General features: G+C 36.8%; 1 protein-coding gene across 4 annotated transcripts in view; it reads right to left on the bottom strand.

The window, feature by feature from the left end:
- Window positions 1–25,335, bottom strand: part of SLC38A11 (solute carrier family 38 member 11) — a 54,821-nt gene extending 29,486 nt beyond the window's left edge. For 2 of the 4 annotated variants that reach the window (XM_081581251.1, XM_081581252.1), the window contains exons 1-7: window positions 25,235–25,335; window positions 24,456–24,573; window positions 22,229–22,303; window positions 16,195–16,329; window positions 15,155–15,220; window positions 13,832–13,938; window positions 11,288–11,367 (exon numbers count right to left, since the gene is read on the bottom strand). In XM_081581251.1, coding sequence (XP_081437377.1) covers window positions 11,288–11,367; window positions 13,832–13,938; window positions 15,155–15,220; window positions 16,195–16,329; window positions 22,229–22,303; window positions 24,456–24,573; window positions 25,235–25,273 — 620 coding nt within the window. In that variant the 5' untranslated portion in view covers window positions 25,274–25,335. Of the gene's footprint in view, window positions 1–11,287; window positions 11,368–13,831; window positions 13,939–14,745; window positions 14,902–15,154; window positions 15,221–16,194; window positions 16,330–22,228; window positions 22,304–24,455; window positions 24,574–25,234 lie in introns of all 4 variants that reach the window. The other 2 variants (XM_081581250.1, XM_081581253.1) reach the window with 2 other exon arrangements.
- Between the last annotated feature and the right edge of the window lie 2,363 nt (window positions 25,336–27,698).

The raw sequence follows: 27,698 nt of genomic DNA, 5'->3' as shown, positions 1-27,698 counted from the left end.
GATCCCCTAACAGACACCTCATCAAAGAAGATATCTTGAGAGCAAACAGGCATATGCAAAGATGCTCCAAACCATATGTCACCAGGGAAATGCCAATTAAAACAACAGTGAGATACCACTGTACCCCTTACAAGAAAAAAAAAAAGTACATCTATTAGTCCGGCCAGAAACTAGAACACTGACAACTCCAAATGTTGGTGAGAATGTGTAGCAATAGGAACTCTCATTCATTGTCAGTGGAAATGCAAACTGGTACTGCTACTTTGGGAGACAGTTTGATGGTTGCTAACAAAACTAAACATTTTCTTACCATAGGATCCAGCAATCACATTGCTTAGTATTTACCCAAAGAATCTGAAAACATATTCTACACACAAACCTGCCACACCAATACAGTACAGCTTTATTCCTAATTGCCAAACATGGAAACAACCAAGATAATCCTTCAATAGGTTGATGGATAAACTCTGGTATATCCAGATGATAGAATATTACTCAGTACGAGAAAGAGATGAGCTATCAAGCCACGAATAAACATGAACAAACCTTACATGCATATTACTTGAACAAGAAGCCATTTTGAAAAGGCTACTTAGTCTATGACTTCAACTGTAGTTGAAAAGGCAACTGGAAAAGGCAAAACTATAGAGATAGTAAAAAGATTAGTAGTTTCCAGTGGTTAGGGGTGGAGGAAAGGGGTGAATAGAGGAAACACACAGGAATTTTGGGGAAGTGAAATACACTGCATGTTTATATAATGATGGATACATGTCATCATACATGACATTATACATGTCATTATACATTATACATTATACATTCATCCAAACCTACAGAATGTGCAATACCAAGAGTGAACTCTAATGTAAACTATGGATTTTGGATAATTATTAGATTCATCAATTGTAACCCATGTACCATCCTAGTAGAAGATGTTGATAATGGGAGAGGCTATGCATGTGTGAGAGTGGAGGGTTTGTGAGAAATCTCTGTACCTTCTTCTTAACTTTGTTGTAACCTAAAAACTGCTTAAAAAAAATAAAAAAAATTTTTAAAAGCTAAACTGGACATGCAATGAAACATGATTCAAAACAGAACCAAAAGCAAGTCTTGATTCTAGAAAAAAAAAATACAAGAAAAGAAATCAGTTCAGTTCAGTTGCTCAGTTGTGTCTGACTCTTTGCGACCCCATGAACCACAGCACACCAGGCCTCCCTGTCCATCACCAACTCCCAGAGTCTACCAAACCTATGTCCATTGAGTCTGTGATGCCATCCAACCATCTCATCCTCTGTCATCACCTTCTCCTCCTGCCCTCAATCTTTCCCAGCATCAGAGTCTTTTCCAATGAGTCAGCTCTTCACATCAGGTGGCCAAAATATTGGAGTTTAAGATTCAACATCGGTCCTTCCAATGAACAACCAGGACTGATCTCCTTTAGGATGGACTGGTTGGATCTCCTAGCAATCCAAGGGACTCTCAAGAGTCTTCTCCAACACCACAGTTCAAAAGCATCAGTTCTTCGGTGCTCAGCTTTCTTTCTAGTCCAACTCTCACATCCATACATGACTACTGGAAAAACCATAGCCTTGACTAGATGGACCTTTGATGACAAAGTAATGTCTCTGCTTTTTAATATGCTGTCTAGGTTGGTCATAACTTTCCTTCCAAGGAGTAAGTGTCTTTTAATTTCATGGCTGCAATCACCATCTACAGTGATTTTGGAGCCCCAGAAAATAAAGTCAGCCACTGTTTCCACTGTTTCCCCATCTATTTGCCATGAAGTGATGGGACCAGATGCCATGATCTTAGTTTTCTGAATGTTGAGCTTTAAGCCAACTTTTTCACTCTCCTCTTTCACTTTCATCAAGAGGCTCTTTAGTTCTTCTTCACTTTCTGCCATAAGGGTGGTGTCATCCGCATATCTGAGGTTATTGATATTTCTCCTGGCAGTCTTGATTCCAGCTTGTGCTTCATCCAGTCCAGCGTTTCTCATGATGTACTCTGCATATAAGTTAAATAAGCAGGGTGACAATATACAGCCTTGATGTTCTCCTTTTCCTATTTGGAACCAGTCTGTTGCTCCATGTCCAGTTCTAACTGTTGCTTCCTGACCTGCATACAGGTTTCTCAAGAGGCAGGTCAGGTGGTCTGGTATTCCCATCTCTTTCAGAATTTTCCAGTTTATTGTGATCCACACAGTCAAAGGCTTTGGCATAGTCAATAAAGCAGAAATAGATGTTTTTCTGAAACTCTCTTGCTTTTTTAATTTTGAAAATTTTGTTGTTTTCACACATTATGATATGGTAGAAGAAGAAAAATTATTCAAAAGAGCTCAGTCCTCATCTACTATAGGACAACAGTGAGAATCCTTAAATAGCGGTTACAAGCAAGTTAGTAGAAGTAAAAATGTAAACGCCCAAAGAACAGCTGAAATAGGAAAGAATTTGGTAGGAAGCAGCTATTTAATTAAAAGCAATTTATAATATTTGATGTTGTAAAACTATGTGAATATTCTTTTGGGAAAAATAATCCAAATGAAAGCAATATTGGGAAGAGGCAAGTTTTAAAACATCTTACAAAGCTTCAAATACATCATGGCAACATAATGAAGGCTTATTATAAGGTTCAGATTGTTTAAGGAGCAGTACTTCTAGTGTTTTAACATATTTTAATACTAACAGAAATAGAGACTCGCTTGTAGCAGTTTGTAAATACTTTTACAAGAATGACTGTTTCTCTTAGTCTGAAAAATCCAGACAGATGTTACAAAGTTTTTAGAAGCCTTTTCTTTCTGTGTGCCATGTGGGGTGGTTTGGGGTTGGGGGGCTAAATTCATTCTGCAAAATTATCTCAGTTTGGATTCTTGGATTCAAGCTTTGCACCCTATTTTAAAAGACATACTTGTCCTTATCTTTATAGCAGCTGAAGAATAATAAGGTAAAGCAGTAGACGGCAAGCCTTACCGAATACATCTCTAGTCTTCAAAGATAGGAGAAAACAAGCTGCAGAGGGACTGCTTCTGCACCAGAACATCAGACCTCCAATCAGGAGGGTGGGACATCACATGTTGTACCTGCAAAAACCCTTGTCAGCTAAACACAGGCACCTTCCAAATCATACAATCTCAGCCGAGCCTGCGTTTTTAAGAGAGCCTTACATATTAACCTCTTCAACCAGACACATCCGGGAGTTAAGTGCTCTGGCTGGCACACAAACAAAGGCTCCATGTTTCCTGTCACACCACAAGCTATTAGTGACATAAGCAGTCCTGCCCACTTCCCCAGCTCCGCATCAGCTGACAGCACTTTGCCATTTCCTTGCTCCCAAGCTCACTTTTCTTCTGAGTCAGTCCTACAGACAACTGCAGTCTGCATGAACACACAGCTGTTCAGAAACATTCTTCTCGGGTATCACTTGAACCATCAAAACTTATTCTTTTGTTTTTAAATGCATGTGCTCAAGGTTTCCATTAAAATAAATGTAATTTCAGATGTGTGAGCTCCAGATTATGACATCTGACCTTTGAACAATGCAAAGCTTAGGGGCATTGACCCTCAGAGCAGTCAAAAATCCAGGTATAACTTATAGTTAGTTGATCCTCCCTATCTGAGTTCTGTGTTCTTGGATTCGACCAATTGTGATCCTGTAGTATTATTTCCTACTGAAAGAACTTTTTATATAAATGGACCCAAGCAATTCAAACCTGTGTTGTTCAAGGGTCAACTGTGTTTACCTCTGGGGTTCTACATGGGTCATACCTCTCTTCACCTTATTGTTATGTGCTGTCTCTATACAATCTTGTCTCTATACAATCTCCCTAAACACCAGACTTGCATTTCCAAAACTTCTTCTTCCTTCCTCTCCACCCCAACAGTTACTCAAAATTGATATTAAAAAACAAACAAACAAAAAACTTCTGTGTTTTTCCAGACTTGTTTCCTTTTTTATCCTGGTTGACAACTTAAAATAAGCTAGGGTTTTTCTTCCATGTTCCCATCAGCACCCTGCTCTTAATTCTGTCAGTCTATTGAGGTTATCTTTTACATGTTTATCCACCCCACCGCACCACCAATAAGTATAAGAGACTTGCAGAAAGGGACCGGGCAATACTGATCTTCACAGCCCCAGCACCTAGAAAAGTGACTGACCCAATAAGCATTTAGTAAATGGTTACTGACTGAACAGACTCTTCCATTTTCTTCTTTTGGTAGTGAGTTCTGCCATGTGGTTGTCCAAATTGAAAACCTTGGCAATACCCTCCTCTTTTTCCTCCTCTTTCCTATCAGCCTTGTCTCTATACTATTCCAGATGCCTTTTGCCTGGATGCCTTTGCTATAGATAGCCTCCTCTCAGGTCTTTATACTGCATCTATCCTCACTTCTGCTGCAAGAGAAGTTCAGCATGGAGACTTGCTCTGGTTACTGCTCTGCTGAAGAACTTTAACTGCCCCATCATTAAAGAACAAATCCTACCTTCTCAGCACTACATGTAAAGCTTTCCTTCCATGTTGGTCTCTATCAACCTCTCTATGATCATTTCCTTGTACACTCTAGCCAGCCTTTCAGAATCACCAAATACAGAAGCTGTACAGTGGCTGGGATGGGAGAACAGAGGTCAGTAGACTGGGAAAGTAACATACTTGGTAGTTTTCCAAGAGATGATATGGAGACATGACCATTGTTAAACCTATGATAAAATACATATTTCAGGAAAAACATAAAATAAAGACAGAGTTTTTGAGAAAATTCTCAAGAGAGGCAACTTTATTTTATTTGCTTGCTCCCCTAACCATGGCAGTGTCCTTCCAGTGTACCTCCTAATATTAGAAATTTAGGTCACAAACCTAGAGGAGTGGGAGATGGGGGGAGGTTCCTGAGGGAGGGAACATATGTGTACCTATGGATGATTCATGTTGCTGTATGGCAGAAACCAACACAACACTGTAAAGCAATTATGCTCCGATTAAAAATAAATAAATTTAAAAAGCTTTTGGTGACTATATACATCACACCTCTGGGCCACACTCACTTCTGCCAGCATTAGCTTCCTTCCCCTCTCTCCTCTCCTCTTTTGACCCAAGTAATTGTTTTAAAGGCAGATGATCACACACTGCCTTATCTTGACATATTTCCTGCCTGCCCAGGTTGGGCTAAGGGCCCTTCCTGTTTCCATTGCACTGTGTAATAATTCTATTAAATATTATATTAAGATTAAATGCCTGTTCTCCCCATCCACAAACTATAAATATCTGGGGTCAGGGACAGTGCTTTCTCATCTTTGTAGCCTCAATACCTAGAAGAGTGACTGGTATCAGTTACGATATTTAATAAATGTTTATTAAGTGAAAGAACAGGCTATTCTTTTTTGGCTCTTTGGTTGTTGATCTATACCAGAGACCAGTCTGGGTTCTAATTGGAAATAATGCACAGGGGCAAGCTTCCCTAAGGCAGCCATTTATAAAAAACAATTGATAGTGAATAGAATGAGTTCTTAATATTGACCAGCCAAGACTGCTCCTCCAGCTCCACTGTGACAGGGACTAGAATCATCTTCTCTGAGAATATATAGCCTTGCAGCTGTCTTTTTTTCTATTTTCACGCAGACTCAAGTCAAATGATGGTTCTATTCATTGCTTCACGTTGGCATTTGGTCTGAGAACGCTTAACACTTGTGCTCCAGAACTTGGAGTCAAATGGTATTTTAACAAATGAGTGAGCACATTTGGCTAGTATGGAAGTAGCCTTAGGAAAATTTTCTTGGCCAGAAAATATTTTCGTATGAAATTTTTATTGTCCCAAGATCATTTTTATTATCCCACTACTTCCATCTTCTCCAAGGATCACTTTATATTATGAGTTCCAACTTTTCAAGATCTCCTGGGGAACTCTGGCTCCATCTTTTGGCTTGGTCTATAACATGTTCAATATCTCCTATGGTAAAAACATATTTTTTAGACTTCTTGATAATTTAAGTCACTGGTTTGTCAGCAGATTTTCATACATTGATGTTCTTAAAAGACAAAAGGTTTTGTCTTTTGACAAATTAACTTATATCTTAATTTTCTCTAAGTTAGCTTCCACTTATATCATTTGATTGAAACTCCTACTAGTAACCTTCTACAACTTAAAGTGAACATCTATAGTTTGCACTATGCAAAGGCTACTCTTTCTTAAGAAAATTATTTATTTATTTATCTGGCTGCCTTGAGTCTTAGTTGTGGCATGTGGGATCTTCCATTGTGGCATGGACTCTCTAGTTATGGTGCATGAGCTTAGTTGCTCTGCAGCATGTGGGATCTTAATTCCCCAGCCAGGGATCAAACCCACAGATTTTTAACCACTGGACCACCAGAGAAGCCCCAAGACTACTCTTCTGGAGTCATTGCCTTTATTTCCTTTGGGGAACTTTTTCCTCTGCCCATAGCCTATGTGCTCTAGTTGAGCTGATCCTATCCTTAGTTTCAAGGGTAGGTACATAACATAAACATTAGCAGCTCAACACAGGGCATGATCATCATGGGTTCTCATTAGAACAAATTCGCACTAATACTTGAAGTGAGGTTTGAGGTAAAAAAAAAAAAGAGAAAGCTCGTTTTCTTTTTATGAGGTTGGACTTGAATAGATGTAGGCTAAGACTGACAGTGCCATCTTGTCACAAGGAGGGGAAATTCTTCAGAAACTAGAGCCAAAGTCGGAAACAAAGTCAAAAGATGAAAAAAGAAAAACTATGATTCTATTGATTGAGCTCCTAGATACAACGAAATCTAACAACAGAAACAGTGTTGAACTTTATAGCTATGTGAGGGGATAAATTCTCTTTTGCTTCAACCAGTTCTATGGTTTTTCATTTGCAACAAAAAAGGCAATAATTTATGCATCATCAAAAAAAATCAGTGGTATTTGCCAGAACGAATCATTTCCTTTTCAAATATGCACTATTCTGTCTTTATGATTTTTTTCTGATCCTTCTTTAATTCTCCCCTGTAATTCCTCTTTATATGCAGCTTTAATTGTGGAATTTCAGGGTTAGAATGAATAAGGGGTTAACAAAACTAAAGTGTATTGAGATCCTTGGAAAAGACATATTTTATATGCATAAATACCTACTAAAAGTGTATATACATTTTTAGGAAATTATGTTTGGAACACTGCACTATTGATTAAACTGTTGTAAAAGAGATGTTTTATGAAGAGAAAATAGATGTAAATTTGGCCTGCATACTATTCTTCCATCCTGAATGTAAAGAATTGAATATTAGTGAGGCACAGAATGAAGGTTTTCACAGTGATAATGCTTCTGATTGTAGTTTGGAAAAAAAATGGGAAAACTGTGTTATTGCATTTTGATACTAGCTCACTTTCTGGAAAGCAATTAAATTGCCTTGGCACCTCAGTTTTTAGAAAGCAAAAGGTTAGAAAATACAATAAAACTGAACATTATTTCCAAAAAGAACCGAAAGCCGTTGGACTGTGAGATATTTGAAATCATATCAAAAAGCAGAATTTATGACCCTATGAGTTATGAGAAAGGAAATTGAATTGTGTGTTTTATTTTTAAAACACGACCACTAAAAAGGTGTTTCCATAGTAACAAGGTCAATAGCACTAGCCACTGCAGACCTTCCTCTTTTTCTGATAGCAGGTTTAAAGATCTTTTTCAAATACCACTTTAAAAGCCCTATGAAAAAGTACAGCATTTCTGATCATTCATCTGAACAAAAATGAGGAAAAACACACATGGAGTATTGAATTTCTCATGTTTTATGGATTATAGGCATTCTAGGCTGTCACATTTTCAGAAAGAAGCCTGCCTGACTAGCTACTATGCCAGCCCCTAAACACAGGGTTTGATTAGCCTGACTGTAAATCTGGACAAACAGAAGTTGTTTGCAGTAGTATTTAAACAGAAATAAAAGGCAGCACAGTATTAAAAACACACTTCTTTAACATCTAAATATTGGAATAGTTAAGTAAATAATCCCTGTTATTAGGAAAATTTCAAAGACTCAGAAAAAATATGATATTAGCACTAGAGGAAGGTTAAAATATACAGGTCACATATTGCTTACAACAGAAATAAATAGCTCTTTGGCCATAAAAAAATCAATTCATTTAGTGACACCAGGAAGTGGCTTCTCCTTCCTCTTTCCTTTCTATCAAGATACAATGCACATATGACAGTTATTTCATCATCTTATTTCTCCCACTAAACTGTGAGTCCCTCAGAGCAGAGAGATTTTCTCTTTGTGTTCACAACAGTATCTCAACACATTGTGTATGGAGAAGAAAATGAAAAAAAATAAGTGAAGGATGAATCATGAAAAATAATGACACAACAGTCACTAAAATAAACAACACAAAATCTCTGGTCTATTTTTAGAAACATGTCAGTTAAAATGTGTACTAGTGATTTTCATCTCTTCAACTCAAGAAAGCTCTAGATCTTCATTCACAGACTCACAATCATTAAGGAATAAACCCAATTGCGTGGCCCTACGTCAATTTCTTCAGAATCTCTGCAAGTGGGGGTCTGGCATCAGCATTTTTTAAAGCTACTCAAGTAATTCTAATATGAAGCAGAATTGAACATCATTGTTTTAAAATGTTCTGCTGGGGCTCAACTATGACATTTATTTACTTCCACCTTTTAGCTACTTGTTTTTTTCCCCTTCAATATTGTCCTGTAGTACTCTATTTATCAAATCTAGAACACCTTTTATTATAACTCAATTTATTCTCTAGAATTCCTTTTCATGATAAAAGCTTCAATTAAAATAGCTGTCTTATACAATTTAACATTTTAACCAAAAATTATTATTGTATTCTGTTCGATATTGCTATTAGCCTTTTATGGCTCTGAATTCAGCTTTTGAAAACCAGAGCCCAGTACAGTATCAATATAATAGATGTTATGGGCTTCCCTGGTGGCTCAGTTGGTAACAAATCTACCTGCAATGCAGGAAACTGCCTGCAAAGCATAAGATGTGGGTTTGATCCCAGGGCTAGGAAGATACCCTGGAGGAGGAAATGATAGCCCACTCCAGTATCCTTGCCTGGGAATTCCCATGGACAGAGGAGCTTGACAGGCTACAGTGCATGGGGTTGCAAAAGAGTTGGACACAACTTAGTGACTAAACAGCTGCAACCACAAATAACAGACGCTAAGTGTATCTAGTAGAATTTAATATGTGCTTTTGGCAAACCACTCCAGTGTCCTTGCCTGGGGAACCCCATGGATGGAGGAGCCTGGGAGGCTACCACCCACAGCACCGCAAAGAGTCGGACACGACTGAGCGACTTCACTTCACTTCACTTTGTGCTTTTATGCTTACATTTCCAAGGCCTGTAATTCCTTTTATACTCTTCTCTATCTGGAAAATTCAGATTCCTCTTTCAAAACTCCCAGATCATATTTTTCTTTCTCTAGGAAGCCTTCCTTAATTCGAACTATTAAGGACTCGCCAGCACTGCCACTGCCCCTCATTCATGCTTCCATTTTTCACTCCTAATACTGCACTGTCATTTCTTCTTCTTTTTAAAATAAATCCCTTCTCCATAGTTGATCATGAACAACATGCAGTAGGCACGGTACAGCAAAACAGAAGCAATAGGCACTCAAAAAGTGCTTACTAGATGAAAGAATATATGGCCACACTGAAGTGAACCAGGTACATTTCAAAAACACTTTTGCTATGGACTGAATTGTGTCCCCCACAAAATCGTATGCAGAAGCCCTAACCTCCAGTGCGATGGTGTCTGAGGATGAGGGACTTAGGGAGATAACTAGGTTTAGAATTAGTGCCTTTATAAGAGGAGACCCCAGAGAGCTTGCTGTCTCTCTCACGGTCTGCCACGGAGGACACAGCAGGCAGGCAGGCGTCTGCAAGTCAGGAAGAACCCAACAAGCTGCCAGTCTCCAGAAATAGGGGGGAACAAGTATCTGCTATTCAAGTTACCCAGTCTATAGCATTTTGTTCTAGCAGCCCAAAGTGACTAACACAACTATGACCTGGGACTAAGTTATTTGAAGAGGAGATTAATATAAGTATTATAGATATTTATACTCTTCCCTTTTATTGAAATCCTTAAAAAATAAATGCTTTTTGTAAATACCATGTGAAATAAAGTTAATTCAGATATTTCATACTTTTTTCAAATAAATTTAAGGCATAATTTTTGGTATTTTCCTGGTAAATTAAGACGCCTGACATAAGCACATATAGTGGAAAATGAAGTGATTTTGCAGAACAACGATCAGTAGGAAAAAAATGTTACCTTGGGGATGGCATTATCAATTATAGCTATTCACTAGGTTTTTTTCTTAATAGATAACATTAATTGAAGACCCAGCATGTTCCTTGCACTGTGTTAGACATTATGTCTTAAATTTATTTTGTCTTATTTAGGATAAAGAAAATATTTAAGGTGTCATGGCAACTCCATAACGTATTATTTACTAATTTATTCAACAAATATTTATTGTGCATGTGGGAACCCAATTTTGTGTTTAAAGCCAATTTAAGCTAGTTTCATTCTAGCATTCTCTTGGGACTACAGACATAAATTATCCAGTTCTCATCTGATAAATCTATTCTATAATCAAAGCATAAAAACTGTGGTTTAGAACAGTAGAACTTATACTTCAAATTTTACTGATAAGTAACATTTTTAAAATTTGAGGAACCAATGCCAAGTTGCCAGCATTTTATTTGGCCAAATAATATGAAAAAACAAATATTACTACCAAGTATCACTATCAGTTCACAAATGATAAAGCGTTTTAATACAAGAAAAGAACACAATCTGAGCAGAGAAAAAAGTGATTTTCAAGGTGACTATGTTTCATTTAACAGAGAAAACTTCCACTATCTTCTTTATCATTCTCATTTCAGCCTAGATTGGTGAAAATTTTGTTAAGAACAGATTCAACTCTGGGCTAGACACAGAAATTTCTACCCTCTACCAATCTTCCCTCCCTCTGCTATCTACCACTGCACTATCTTGTTCCTATTTCTCACTATTCAAAATCCCTTCCTTATTTTAATTTTTTGAGCAGGTTATTAAAATGATAAGTAAACATGGTTTAATCTCATCAGCCATGCAGGGTCCAAGGGAAAATGTAGGTCTACTTTAATGTAATCGTTCTTGCATTTCATCAAATACTAAAGATAAATGATACTTCTTGTACTATCATAACTTTGTATTTCTGCATTTATAGTATATCATCTGAAAGCCTAGATGATGGGTATAAATCAAATATCAACCAATAAAGCAAGGAAACTTACATGTGCGGACCCAGTGAAACTACCCTTGCGACTACAATTCCAAGAATCAGAGTTGTTAAAACTGTAGAAATAAGAGAGATCTGCAAAAGAAAATGTAAAGATATAGCATCAGTTCAGAATAGAGACAATTTAATTGAAAATATTAGGTGATTTACTTTTTACTTGACTAAATTTATGTAGCTTTTAGAATACAATTCTTTAATAGTTTATTCTTACCAATTGTTGTTGATAATCTCAGGCATGTAAATTTTTCTCAGATCATACTCTTAGCGGAGAAGGCAATGGCATCCCACTCCAGTACTCTTGCCTGGAAAATCCCGTGGACGGAGGAGCCTGGTAGGCTACAGTCCATGGGGTCGCTAAGAGTCGGACACGACTGAGCGACTTCACTTTCACTTTTCCCTTTCATGCACTGGAGAAGGAAATGGCAACCCACTCCAATATTCTTGCCTGGAGAATCCCAGGGACGGGAGCCTGGTGGGCTGCCGTCTATGGGGTCGCACAGAGTCGGACACGACTGAAGCGACTTAGCAGCAGCAGCAGCATACTCTTAGTTTTTTTCCCACAAATAGAACAAGTACCAAATATGACTATTTCATAAAGTTAAGTTACATTTTCACTTTTTGTCGGGTTTTTAGTGTTGACTTGTGCTTTTTTTCTATCTATAATTGCTTCTTGCTACTGGCTTTATCTTACCCTGGCCCTTCCTACACAACATCCTCCCACACCCACCCACTCACACACATTTTGGGATGCCTCTGTTTCTTCCTTTCTTCCAGCTCTATTAGTCCATTTTTCCTGTGCAGTTTTGCCCTTTGGTCTGTCCCAGTGGCTCAGTGGTAAAGAATCCACTTGCAATGCAGGAGACTCATGAGACATGGGTTCAACTCACACCAGTATTCTCGTCGGGAAAATCCCATGGACAGAGGAGCCTGGCAGGCTACAGTTTGTGGGGTCGCAATGAGTTGGACATGACTGAGTAGCAGCAGCTGTGCTTCCAGAGTCTTCTTTGCTACTTTCTCTAACTTCTGTGACTATTTCAACAGGTTAAAATATAAACTGGCCTGTGTGTGTATGTGTTCTGTTCTCTCATTACATTAAATCTGTGTTTCACTCAATTTTTTATAATGAATAAACACATTTTAGAATTTTTTATCTGATAAGAAAAATATAAAATTGCTTTTATTTCATTTGATTGTCATTAATCTTATTTCTTGGGTTGTTAGTTTTAAACTAGAGCAGGTTTTATTACGAGTCCTCTGATCCACTGAGATATTAAGAAAAAAATCCCAAGGTCACACAGCAAGAAAGTGGCCGAAGGGGAATTCAGATACGCAGCCTGACTCCAGATGAGTGTTCCTAACTACTCTGCTTTGCATTGGGAGGTCTATTTAGATACTTCAGTATGACATTTGTAAGGGACATTTTGGGACAAAATGTTCAAGTGTTATCAATATGAAAGGATATCAGCATTCTTCTCGTAAATGCCTTGCCTTTTGCTCTCAGAAGAAAGCATTTATGTCTATACTGAACATGAGAAATGGGAAATAGTTCATATATTTCAGATAATTCACCCAAAAAGTCCCTTTTAATACGTTTTTATTTATTTCTGGATCCCTGTTATGTAAAGAAGACAGCATGGGCAGAAAACTGGAATATCATCCCCACTCTCAGCTCTGCCTGGAAGGAGGGGCTTCACCACTGTGTATACACACCAACATCACAGTGAAAAGTAAAATTAATCAACTATTGGATTTTTCAAAATAGATTGTAAAAATACATGACTCACTCTTTAAAAAAATTTTTTTTTCCTCAGAATGCTTGGCATAATGTAGATGCAACCCCAGTGACATTTTGGGTAAAATACAAACATTTTATGAGAGTGAGGGAGAAAAATATAGCCAGATAAAGGCTAATGTATAGAGATAAGCCTATGTGGTGAGTTGAATACTTATTTGATTGATTTCATTACAAATAAATCACCATTTTTTCTTTAGCAATAAGAATCATAAATATTGGCCAGATTCTTAATCAATCAATATACTGATATTTAAATTCACTGGATAAAAAATGGGCAGAACAGACATTGTAATTTAAAAAAAATAATTAAGCCATTTACAAAGCCAATTTACAACAAAAAAATTAACTGATTCATTCTTACTTCATTAAAGTTAATTTACTTTTAAATTGTCTAAACTATCTACAAAAAATGATAGATTTTTTTTTCAGTAAATAGACTTGGTTTAAATACAGTTCTTCATATTTTCTAAAATTAAAGTGTTCTGTCTGATATCAGAATATCTGCCTTAAAAAAGGAAAAAGAAAGGGACCTATTCATTTCATATTCATCAAGTATTTAACTATCAGTTCTCCCAAATAAGATAAACTATCAAACAAAGTTTACTCTAATACAAGTATAAGTAAACTAAAAGAAACTAAAGATGAATACTGTAATTAAGAATTTGGTCATATGGGCAGTAGTTTTACAAAGTTAATGAAGGTAACGTAATGCATCTCTTTGCCTATTTAAAATGTAAAAATTACCTTTCCAAGCTTCGCTATATCTCGATACAAGGACAAAGGCAGAGTAAAGACAATCGTGGAAAGCACAATAATGAAATGGCGACCAATAAGCAAGTTTTCAGGATCAACTGAAATACAATAATTATTATATAGTGTTTATAGATATGAGTAACACCAGTGACCCAAGTAGTCAAATATTTAATTATAAAAATGACAATTACTATAAAGTAATACATAAATGACAATTTTGAATAAGTTTCATGGTTCTATGAAATAATAACATCAAAGATTAACTTATAACTCAAATAATGTTATAGTATTTTGCATTCACGCTATTTTAGTAGCCTCCAAATCAGGTTTCCTGCTTCTATCTTCCTTTGTCCCTTTAGGGTGTATTTCCTACTGGAGATTATGTGGTTTAGAAGAAGAACTTCCAAAACAAAAAGACTCACAATCTCTAAATTACTCAGATAGCCATAATATGGTGAAAGGATGAACGGGGAGTGGAGCTGCAGCAAATTTTGGAAAGGTCTGCTAAAATATTCACAGAGGCTTTTTCATAATCAAGTCAAAGAGAAAACAACCCAAATGCCCCTCAACTGAATGACAGATAAACTGTCTGTATCTATATAACAGAAAACGCCTCAGCAAAAAAAAAAAAAAAGAGTACATCACTAACAAACCCCCAAACAAATTTAATATACTAAGTGAAAGAGGTCAGACCCCTAAAGGCTAGCTACTACAAGATGCCTTTTCTTTGGCATTCTGGGAAAAGGAAAAGCAGGACAAGAAGTCAGATCAGTAGTTCCCAACTGCTGGAGATGAGGGAAAGTTTGACAACAAAGGGGAATGAGGAAAATTTGGGGAGATGATGGAATTGTTCTGTATTTTGATTATGACTGTGGTTGTTTATGGAGAAGGCAATGGCAACTCACTCCAGTATTCTTGCCTGGAAAATCCCATGGACGGAGGATCCTGGTAGGCTACAGTGCATAGAGTGGTGAAGAGTCGACACGACTGAGCGACTTCACTTTCACTTTTCACTTTCATGCATTGGAGAAGGAAATGGCAACCCACTCCAGTATTCCTGCCTGGAAAATCCCATGGACAGAGGAGGCTGGTGGGCTGCCGTCTATGGGGTCGCACAGAGTCAGACACGACTGAAGCGACTTAGCAGCAGCAGCAGCAGCATACATAAAAGTGGGTTAATACTTTAGAATCAGATTGGATCATAGATATCACTGGATATCTGAAGTCATCAAATTCCTCCACTTGCAAATATTTTACTTTCAAATTATTATGATTAATTATGAATAACTATATAAAATAAATATATTGACGTACCTCCAGGGATTCTTTGGAAAACTTTGCTCAAAGTATCTCCAGTTATTATGTTGTAACTTATCATAGCTAAAAGCATAATTAAAACAACAGTCACTAATAAGTCATCATATATTTCACCTTGAATATTTTGAAAGTAATCAGTTATCACTTCTCTAATATTGGCATAAACTTACTTTCAAATATTTGTTTTGATTACAAATATGTAAGACTTTAAAAATAACTAGACAGCAGATTTGTGGGAGAATATCAATTTGCATTACAAAGATTTTCACTTTGATTCTTTTCAGAACATCTTTAAATAATAGTGAGTTTTGGTAGGCATTTAAAATGCAATTTGTTGTGTTATTAAAGTTCAGTGTCCAAATACTCTTTAGGAACACATGTATTGCTCAAAGTGAGGAAAAATAATAGAAAATCGTGAAGACTTCAAAAGCAATATTTGGGGGAAATACATTCTTAGCCTTCTGTAGAGACATAAAGAACTTGTGGTTTGAATAACAGCTTCTATGTTATTAATTTTTAAAATGAAGTCAATTCAGCCATTGGTGAATGTTGACACATTACTTATTTTAGAAGTATAGGGTGCAAACTTTAAGTAGCATTTTGGCCCTTGACATGACTTTCACAAATCCTTAGCTTTTCAAAAAAATTTCGCTTAGAAGAAATCTATTATTTTTCTCATTTACTTTTATTCCCAGATCATTCTATAGGGTTGGTCAAAAACGTTTGTTTGGGTTTTTCTATAATAGTTTATGGAAAAATCCAAATGAATTTTTTGGCCAACCTAATATTCTTCACCAAACTAGCGAATCACAAACATTAATCCAGTGAAAATCACCCTCACTTTATTTCAGTGAAATACTTAGAAAACAGACCAAAAGGAACAGAAAACAATGGAAAAATAGCTAAATACTCAGTGTGGAAAATATTTCAACTATTAGTATTCTTTAATGACTAACAACTATTAAAATTATTTTATTCAGAAATGGTTGTGCATTTATGAAAGTAATTATAATATTCATGTTCATATTCATCCTTACCAATGAAAGGATACAAAAATTGTAGAACAGAGAGTAAGAGATATCCTGGAAAGCCAAAAGTTCTATTGACCAAAGACTGGTAAGTGTCTGTTCCAGAAAGGGCAGCTCCTTTTATTAATAAAATGAGGGAAAAATCTGTGGCAAAAATAACCATTAAACAAATGTCAGATTAGATTTAATATAAAGGTTTTTAAAAAATATTTTGACTTAAAGAAAAATACAAGCTTCAAAGAAGAGTTCAGTGCTAAAGTAAATTACCATGGCAAGGCTTATTTTATTTTCATAAAACATTATCGTTCATGAAACTGTACTGCTTCCAGTTACATATTTTTTAATCAAGATGCAAACAGACTTAACATATCTATGCCATGAACTAGACAGAAGAGGGTATGCAGACTAAAGTTAAAGCTTCATTTTTCTACTTCACTTTCCTAACATAACCAGTGCAACAACTATTAATAGGTTGTGGCTCAAACGTGCAAGCAACAGAAGGTAGATTATCCAATATTTCACAGACATTCAAAGAGTGAAGACTGAGAATAAAACATGCTGTTAAACATTCAGAAAAAAAATAGATTGAGGAGAATCAGATAACTTGTTTTATAACAGAGTACAGTTAGTATCTTTATTTTATAGTTATTATGGTTAACAGGCTAAGAATTTTTTTGAAATTTACTGTTTAGAGATTTAAGTTCCAATTTTAGAGTTGAAATTGAAGATACACATATATAGAAAAATGTATAATGAAAAGTTAGTCTCTCTCTCATTTAACTCAATGCTTTTTGAATACCTAGAGAACAACACTGCAGCTGTACTAGGTACACAAAAAGTATGCAGAAAGTATGATTCTTACTTTTTATTCTTGCTCATGTTTCTATTACAAGTGATTTTTTTGTCTTATAAGTTATTCAGAAATGTATTAGAGTACAAATAAGAAAATATAAATCATCGCAATATCATTTCCACCTTGATTCTCTCACATCTTTGAAATTTCTATTAACAAGTTCATCAATGAGCTCCAAGTTGATAAATCCAATCAAAACATCTTAAATATTAATTGTATTTGCCTTTTCAGTAGCATTTTCCTTTCTGACACCAGTTTCTCTTGGATTTCCTCCTACCTTTTGAGCCACTTATACTTAGTTTTTTCACCAGTTTCTTTAACTTTTCCAAATCCTGGATTCTGGGATTGTTTTTCCCCCTCACTGGTCCAGATGTCCTACTGTGATCTTATTCATGGCCATGGCTTCAATTTTCACACAGATGTTAGTAACTCCTGAGTTTGTATCTCCATTCAGGACTTTCCCAAAACTCCAGATTTCTGTATCTAGCTGTCTAGTAAATATTTTACCTTGAAGATCTTGTAGGCATCTTGATTTAGTTGTCCAAATTCTAATTTATATATTTGTTATGGAGCCTGCTTCTGCATTCATGTTTCTCCATACTGTGAATAGTATCGAGAGAAACTTGAGAGTCACACTGTATTTCTCATTATCCACCACCTTCTATTTTCCTTTGGTCACTAAATCCGTTAACTACTGCATCATAAATTATTCAACTATATCGCCTCATGTCTAATCTCTAACCTGCTTTAAGGGTTTACACCTCTATTACTTTTTGCCTAGATTACTGCAAAAACTCCTAATAGTTCTCTCATTCACCATCCTCTCCTTACCAGTACTTTTCAGACATTTTCTCTCTTACCAAATGAATATGACCATAGCATAAATTCGACCATGTCTTCTGCTTAAAATCCTCCAGGAAAACCCTCTAATGATTTAGAAAAAAAAATCAACTCTTTTTCATAATTTTTCTGAAAAAATGTTTATTAGCTGTGGGATCTTTAATTAAAGTCTGAGTCTCATCTGAAAAGTAAGGCAATACCCCAATCTTGAAGAGTCTATGAGGATGATGTGATGATGTTTAAATGCCTACCACAATGCCTGGCATGCTACAGATGCTAAAGGAATGAAAACTTGTGCTATTTTTAGTTATTTTCTATAGGCTGCATGTGATATTAGGAAAAGCATTGCATTTGGAATCTGATGAGAATGACAGTAATGATGATAACTACAAAAACACTAGCAAATACTTAACAACACTTTCTGTGGGTAAGCCTTTTCCTAAATGCTTTATATTTATTGACATGTTTAACAATCACTAAAACCCTACGTAGGTGCTATTACAATCCTCCATTTGACAGATGAGAAGAGTGAGGCACAGAAGCTTAAGCAAACTGCTAAACGACACAGGGCTCATAAGGAAGAGACAGGATTCAGACCCTGGTAGTCTAGCCCCAGAATCCATACATGCATTTAATCAAAATCTCAACTCTGTTGCCAGCAACTGCTGACCTTAGGCAAATCATTTTAACCTGCCAAAGTCTCAATTTCTACCTTCATAAAAGGTAGAACATGCATACCTACTTCATGGAGTCAGAAAGATTAACTATAGTGGCTGCATCATGCTTAGTATCCAGCCAGTCATCAGGAAATGGTAATGATTATCATTACAAGGGAGCCTTCACAAATGCCTCTGCAAACCTCTCTAACTTTGTATATTCCGTCTTACCAACATCAACCCTATACTTTAGCCAGACAGAATGACTTACACGTTCTCTTTTGCATTTCCACATTTCCATCAGCTTACAGCATCCTTCTATTTTCTTTGCTCACTCACGTTTTTTCATAAGAAGTCAGTGAGGGGGTCTTTTCCTCCCCAAAACATGCCTGCTCCTTCAAGGCTAGGTTAAATGCCAGAATCCTTATTGTCATGCACATATTTATATTGTGGTATTTTTTATGAAGTATTACAACTATGTGCTTTTCTTTCTGCCTAACATACTACATTGTGAGCTTCATGTGGCAGGAAAAATGTTCTTTATTGCTATAATGGCAGCAGTGTTAGTAAAACTCTATTGAATGAATCAATGATCAGCAAAGCAGGATTGCTAGATGTCTACATATCTGATAGAAATTTAATGATAAGTGACTTAATAAATAAATTTTAAAATATTCAACAAGCACAAATGACATTGTAATTCATCCTATATCCTTTGTTTAACAGTAGGAAAAGCTTCACATAAGAGTCGAGTAGTGTCCTGAAGGATAAACAGGCTTTTACCAGGTAGAGAAGAAAAAATAATGTCAAGCAGGGGGACTATCCATAGGTAGTCAGTGTGAAGGCATAGTCTATATGTAGGTAGTGGAATCATAAAGAATGGCTAAAATCCAAGTCCCACACAAGGCAATGACAGTGACAGGGTGAAAGAGGTCAGATTAGTAGGGGTGGAGACTAAAAGTGCAGACTGTGCTGAACATGAAAAAATTTAAATGAATTTTTTTTCCTATGGTCATAACAAAGTCTTAGAACATATTGACTTAGGAAATAACAGATCAGGCTGAGGTTTTATAAAGTTAACTCTTGCAGTAATACGAAAGAGAGACCAGAAAGTTAAAGATATAGGCTAAAGGCAGGAAAATTGGACAGCAACTCACTGGCCAAGGAAGAGAATCAGTGAGGACTGGTAATAGGAGGTAACCAGTTTCACAGATGCTGTGAAGTTTTGATGAAGAACTGTGTGCTTGAAATGAGACTGCTGAATTTTACAAAAGTTCAAAATGTATTGCTTAAAAGTAACAACTTGCTAAGAATTTAGTCAATAATAAATGCTTTCATCTACATGTAAAATACAGGCTATAAATAAATCTCTCAAAAGTTTTAGGAATCTCAAATATCAATCATTATAACATTTCCTTTCATTATAACATTTTAATCTTGCTTTAAATATATTATATGCAAATCACAGATAAACCATGAATGAATCTATGTTATTCAACAGGTGAATTTTCTTTTACATCTTTACATAGGCTTAGACAATAAAAATTATTTTACTCTAATCAACAAATATGAGAACCTTAAAGCAAATTAAAAATCATTTGTTGTAAATATTTACAATTCTTTCTTTTTCCCCAACATTTCATAAACATGAAAACAGAACTTAGAAACACCATTTGTTGAACTGGACATTATCTCATTAAAAAGACAAAGGCCTTAAAAGGACAAAAGAATAATTGTAGAGACAAACAATTGTATAATTACAGTGTCAATTTAAAGAACAACTCAATATTATAACCCATAACCCTATTTGTAGATTTTGCTCTTAAAATCCTAATTAAGAAACAAAAAAGAATCATAGTCTACAATTTTTTTTTTGCTTCTGCATGGTCATCCTTTATGTATCAAAACTATGCAAGGATTTTCATCATGCAACTAAATTAATAAGAGTAATTTCCACTGATTAGTAATTTCATAATATATGACTTTGGAAAGGCCTGCTCATAGACACTGCTGTAGGTTTATATACAGCATCAGTTCAAAAACATTCACATCATGATCTGTGTAGGTATAATGTGACTTTGCTTTAAGAAACTATTCATGCTCCTCAAGTGTTGGTTGAGATTTTAGGTGATATATATTTAAAAAATTTTTTCTACCTTCTGGTTTACGATCTGTGCAAATGTTCACAGTGCACTTAAATAAGCCATGGTTATTATGCCTGGGAGGAAATTAATTATTTGTTCATAATGATTGACTGGGAAACAGGAAATTAAAAACCAAAGAGGTAAATCTTTGAATGGGATTTTTTTAGTGTGCTGAATGTTCTTTTGAATAAAATAAAAATTAAACACCAGCAACTCTGAATAAGCACCAAGTTACAGATTTCCTATTACTTAAGCTACAAATTAAGAGCTGTAGAAGCTAAAAGCAGCTTAGGTTTGGGGGCTGGGGGTAATGAGAAGACAGCAGGGAGGAAGGGAGTATAGGCTCTGCAGCAATCTTCACTTTATTCCTCAGCCTCAGGAAAGATGGCTGAGTTACAGGCTGGTTTTAGAAGACTGAGATTTTATAGGGGATGGCATCTTAGAGTCTCCAAAAGCAGAGCTAACACAGAGACTCTTGGGCATGGGATTTGAGGGAGTGCTCTCAGGAGATGGAGAGTGAAAAGATAAAGCCAGGGGCATAGCTCAAAAGGACACCGTCTTGGTGGAGACCGGAGGCAGCCCAGCCCTGCGGGGGTGGTGCTCTGAAGCTCCAACTGCACTGCACATGTGTTCCTCCTGGAGGCAAGGAGGCCAGCTTTGGTGTTTCTAGCAGTCATTTGGGGAAATGATGGCTGGGATTCATGGAGCCTCACAGGAAAGTGACACTCTTCAGGCCCGGGTTGCCACTCCGCCGAAGGGGACCGCTGAGGTGTTTTGCATCACCTGGTAAAAGGCAGCTAGGTGATCACACATAGCAGCCCACAGCAGCCACCACTGCAGAGGTGGGGAGGATTGTCTGTGTCACAGAGCTCCTAAGGCAGAGGAAAGCCTTTGTGTTTGTCATGAGAGGTGTTGGGGGGATGACAGGGCAGGGGTGCAAACAACAGTAAGGTAAGATGACTAGTTGTTAAGCCTGTACTTAGATGGGGAAGTGGCCAAACATATGTGTAAATGAACTTATTACATGAAAAGTGGGAAGCAGGACAAAAGTGATACAGAAGTGCCTTACTGCTGCCCTTGAAGACTGGCAGGGGTGGTGGTGGTGGTGTGGGGACCCCCGCTGGCTGAGAACCTGGGCTTTTGGGTGCCACCTGCACGAACAGAGCTTGAAAAGGTTGTTCATTCATGTGCACCTGTCCATGTTTTTTGTGGGAAAGGAATTCCTGACATCTATATTTTCAGAGTACAGTCTCAGCCTTAATCAGTCTTTAAAATGACTCCTCCACCTACCACTATTGGCAGAAAGTGAAAACGGCACATGAAAAGGATTTAGGCCTGGTAATATGTAACACTCTTCTAATCTGTTCAGAGGATTAGCAAGAAAAGTAAATCTCCTCAGTCATAAATGTCTAAATTCTTTAGGATTCTTTGATGTACTTTTTAGCTAGGAAATTCAATTACAGGGGACGTGTGTGTGTGTGTGTGTTTGTGTAAAACAATCATTGCATAATTTAAGTTGCAGGAATAAGCAATTATATAGTATTTTTTACCTGTAACATATGAAACCCAGAATAAAAGCAATATTCCCAGAGGAAAGCCAGCTTCCTTCATTGAATAAGGTAATCCTGGAAAAAAAATGCGCCACCCATCACATTAATAAAACATACAAATAGAGAGGTTTTTCCCAAGTTACTGTATATAATAGGTTAATAATATTAACATATTTATATGAGATAGTTGTAAAACAGTGCATATGAATACTAAAATTAAATGTTAGTATATTAATACTTGTTGCAGAATAAAATGTTGTAAGTTAAGGACATGTCAACAGAGTGAGTTTCTGATGTAGAAGAATACGATAAGAAAGCATCAAATGAAAAACAGGTGCCAGTTCACACAAATAATGTTCAGTTCAGGGTTTTACCAGAATATGCCTGCAATGTGGGAGACCTGGCTTCAGTCCCTGGGTTGGGAAGATCCTCTGGAGAAGGGAAGGGCTACCCACTCCTGTATTCTGGCCTGGAGAATTCCATGGACTGTATAGTCCATGGGATTGCAAAGAGTCGGACATGATGGAGTGACTTTCACTTTCAGGGTGCGGGGACACATGACCTAGAATATGTGGAGAGTAATGACCCAGAGCTCTCCTTACAGGCTGGCTGGGAAAACAGAGACAATGATGAGTATAGAAGGTTTGGGTGACTTCTCCAACAGTCCAGTGGTTAAGACTTCACCTTTCAATGCAGTGTGGGTTTGATCCCTGGTCAGGGAGCTAAGATTCCACATTCCTCCCAGGCAAAACACCAAAACATAAAACAAAAGCAATACTCTAATGAATTAAATAAAAACTTTAAAAATGGTCCACACCAAAAAAAAATCTTAGGAAAAAAAAAAAAGAGAATAGAAAGGTTATGAGATTTGAGGAAAGACTAACTCTGGGGTCAAGATGGGCAACTCTGTAGGAAAAGAAGAGGAAAATAAGAAGGCAAAGGTATTTTTTATAAAGCCAAAGCAAGTATATGACACTATTTATTTGAACTTTTTTGGGGGGGAAATGGGCAATTTTAGATTATGTACAATGAAACATTTAAAATAAAATGTACATAAACTATTTCCACCTAGAATGCTTTATTCCCTGAAAACCTTCCCCTTTAAAAAAATCTGCTGAGCCTAATTAAGAGGTACTTTTCAAGATTGCTGACATGGATCAGCTTAAAGTATTCATATTAGAAAATAACTCTGGAATTCTGCCTACACCTCCACGGCACATGGAGGCAGAATTTCAAACAAGTCTTTGCCCCTACTTGCTATTACTTTGAGTCAGTTCCTACATTTTATCTACCATACCAAAAAAATTGTCTATATATGAAAAGTAAAATCAAGAAACACACCAATTTGAGAAAGTTAAGAGAAGTAACTCAATCCAGATGACTGTGACTAAGATGTCAAAACTTTATAGGGAAAAAAGTAACAGTCTCAAGGAGCATCTGCAGGATTTTGATTTTTCTCAGCTTTTCCTTAAATTGGATGTTTTCAAATAACAAAAAGAATAATAAGCACTGAAAAAAAAATAGTTGCCTTTATTATTATCATGCAACACACTTAATTTTGCCAGAAATTTACCCCGGCTTCAGACTGGGAAAATATGAACTGCTCATTTCTTTCAATTCTGATTACTTGGCTCCTTTGTTTTAAAAATCCATTTAAAAACAATTTCTATTTATTGATTACAGTTAAAATTACTATATCACAATAAGTTTGTACTTTAAATTTTAATACTATGTAAATGGGTAAGGAACTATTACATGGATTTGATTTTTCACAAGATTGCTATGTTTTCACATTAAACTTTTATATCTGCAATATATCCAAATATCTGGAGGTTTTACACCTCCAAAAGGTTACAGAAAGATGATTCAAGTAACAGTAGACATTCCAGAAACAGGGGAAAAAGTAAACTTGGTAACATTATCAACTGACATACAGCCCATGAAAAAAATTTTTTAGTTATCTTCCATCCGCAGCTTCACCTTAATCTACCACACACAGAGGATAATCTCAAATGTAGAAAGAGTGTGTGAATCACCACCCCATCTTTAAGAGTATAAGAGACTGATGGTGTGCACACTGGAAATCAGGAACACTTTTATGAAAAAAAAAATTACCAACTTTATAATTTAAATTGTTTTTCCTTTAAAAATAATCTGTGAATACTAGCAGCATAATAAATGTGTTAAATTTGGCCTTTTCACTGAAAAATTAAAAAAACCCACTTACCTATTATACCAGACCCTATAATCGAGTTGACAACATTAAAAACGGCAGCAGACTGACGACAAGTTTTCCCTTTGTGCTTATGTTCAGAAACCAGGGTTTCTCTGTCATCTCGATGGCTCTATTACAGTATATAAAAATGTGACTTAGATCAAAAATTTTGAAAATTTTAAGATAAATACGCAATGTAGGACACTAACACGATATTAGTAATAATAACAAGTAATGTCAATAACGGTAAGAAGATGAAGATAATAATAAAAAGTAACAATAATATCTAGTAATTCAGAGCTTGTGAACACACTCCATCCTGAAATGTGCTGATTACAGCTGTGCCATGTTCGTGGACTGCTGCATGAACTCCTAGAGTATCGGATCTCCCAGGGCGCAAATGATGTGATTTTGTGTGTGTGTGTGTGAAATGAAAGGGGTTATATTGAAAAGTACCTGACCAAAAAAAAAAAGAAGAAGAAGAAGATCAAGGCAAATTTTTTCCTCCTGGAGAACCTTGTTGTTCAGTCGCTGTCGTGTCTGACTCTGCCATCCCATGGACAGCAGCAGGCCAGGCTTCCCTGCTCTCCACTATCTCCCGGAGTTTGCTCAAATTCATGTCCATTGAGTGGGTGATGTTATCTAATCATCTCACCCTTTGCCGCTCCCTTCTCCTCCTGCCCTCAATCTTGGTGCCAAATCAAGACCCCGGGTGAAGGCAGCTGAACTTCTGCAGGTGAAGGAAACTTGAACGGTCCTGCCTTCAAAACCTGTCCCATCTCCAGTTTTACCTGCGGTGGGATGACGGGCCGCTGCCCCGGGTAGCCCATGGCTGCATCGGGTCCTCGACTCCTCCGCGACCTCCGAGCCCGGCGTCAGCGCGCCGAGAGAGAGTCGGACTGAGACTGCGGAAGCAATTCGCCCCACCTCCCGCGGGCTGCTGCCCCAGCTCACTTGGCCGCTGCAGTCGAGGCGCTTTCCCTCCGGGTTTGCCCAGACAAATGCACCTTCCTGCTGAGGCGGAGACGCTACAGGGTGTTTGTTTCTGAGGGAGGGTAGCCCTCTCTCCCCGTATTTCGCCCCTCCCTCTTTTTTTTTTTTTTTAACCCTCCCACCCAACCTCCAGTTACAAAGTACAGTTTATTGTGCCCACGCTGACCTGCCCAGATGGCACAAACAGTTAAGATGGCCTCATTATAGTCCATCCCCAAATTAGCTGCTCCTTGGCTGGAATCTGATGCCCAGGTAAGAAGGCACTTATCCTGGCTCCCATGGAGCATCTTTTCTATTGCCACCTTCTCCTGCTCCCTCTACTTCTTTTATGTCAGAGATGACCCATGAAAAGCTAAGAGTTTTAAATGGAAAATAAACAAAAAACTTTTCTAAAGTTTCAGCAAACTTGTTTACTAGGCATGCTTTTGTCAGATGTTGCTGGGTGACTTTTCAGAATAGATGACTTACAGGAAGGAAAGGAAGGTGGAAGGATAGTGGAGTCAGGTAATGAACCATAAAAGGGGGTAAGGAGGAGTGTCAGGGGATAGGAAAGAAAAGGCACTTGGAGTGTCTGAGCCACAAAGAAGCTTAAATGACCCTCTGTTCACCCCTCTTACCTTAAGATGAGGAAACAGGCCCAAAGAATATTCAATCACAAAGAGAATATGTAGAGAACAGTTTCAGGGACAGTAAGAATGGTAATATAACATCTACTTATCAAATAATTGAAGAGGTTCTTTTTCATAAATACTTATTTAAAACTATGAAACATTTTAAAAACATAGAAAAACCTAAAGAGAATTATAAACTTCATATATTCTCCACTATCAAAGTAACAAGCTTTAATATTTTGTCATATTTTTTCAAATTGCAAAAATAAGCATTTAATGCCACAATAGGCGTCCCTTTGCCCTTCCTCATTCTTTTCCCTTCATTGCTAGACTCAACTAATTCATGAAGCTTGTGTGCATCTTTTGTAGCCATGCTTTATATTTTAATTTATTCATTTGCAGCCATAAACAATATATGAAGTGAAGTGGAAGTTGCTCAGTTGTATCTGACTTTTTGTGACCCCATGGAATTCTCCAGGCCAGAATACTGTAGTGGTTAGCCTTTCCTTCTCCAGGTGATCTTCCCAACCCAGGAATCGAACCCGGGTCTCCCGCATTGCAGGTGGATTCTTCACCAGCTGAGCCACCAGGGAAGCCCAAACAATATATAACAATATGCATATTTTCAAGATTTACAAAGATAGTCCCATACTGCACTGTTTTCCTGTTAGCATTATTGTTTGTCTACCCAGTATACTGTTTTCAATATTATTATGTTATATGTAGATACAGCGTATTCATTTTATCTGTCTCACCAGTTCAGTTAGCCATCCTCCTGTGTTGTGTACTTATTCACTCAGTTGTGTCCGTCTCTTTGTGGCTTTATGGACTATGGCCCACCAGGCTCCTCTGTCTGTAGGGATTCTCCAGGCAAGAATACTGGAGTGGTTTGCTATGCCCTCCTCCAGGGGCCATCCCAACCCAAGGATCAAACCCAGGTCTCCTGCATTGCAGATGAATTCTTTATCATCTTGTCACCAGGGAAGCCCTTAAGATAACTTCTAATTTTGTACTCTTGTGGAGCATATTAAATGACCATTTCTCTAGAAGTAGAGTTGTTAGGAAGTAGTTCTTGCATATATTTAACTTCGCTAAATATTTCCAAACTGCTCTAGAAACTGATAGCCCCAATTACACTTGCGCCAGCAGAGATGAAATTCCTGTTCTGCATTGTTAACATCAGGACTCAGTTTCTTTTTAAATTTTTGATGTTCTTGTGAGTTTTAAAATGGTATGTAATTATTGTATAGATTTGTATTATCTTAATATATAGTGATGTGGATCTTTTTATAATGTTTAATTAATATAATTAAATATTTTGGTTGTCCTCTGTTAATCTCATTTTTTAATTCTTTGCCCATTTGATTTTGGTTGTTAGTCTTTTTCTTATTGTGAGAGTTATTTATATACCTGGGATGCCAACAATATTTTGCACGTATCTTCTCCCAGCTTCTTTGTTTTAAAATTGTGGTATTTTTTTAATGCAACATTTTCAGTTTTGAGATATTCAGAATTAGCAATCCTAATTTGTATGTAAGCACATTAAGAGAAAGAAAATTACAGCCTTTCCACTAAAAAATATAGATTCAAAATCCTGAATAAAATATTAGTAAATTGAATCCAACACTGTATGACAAAGTTAACAATATCC

The sequence above is a fragment of the Giraffa tippelskirchi genome, chromosome 3, assembly GCF_054371585.1.
Source record: "Giraffa tippelskirchi isolate mGirTip1 chromosome 3, T2T-mGirTip1v1.2.pri, whole genome shotgun sequence".
Lineage (NCBI taxonomy): Eukaryota > Metazoa > Chordata > Mammalia > Artiodactyla > Giraffidae > Giraffa > Giraffa tippelskirchi.
Note: the sequence above shows the minus strand (reverse complement) of the source record. Positions and strands in the feature narration are given on the sequence as shown.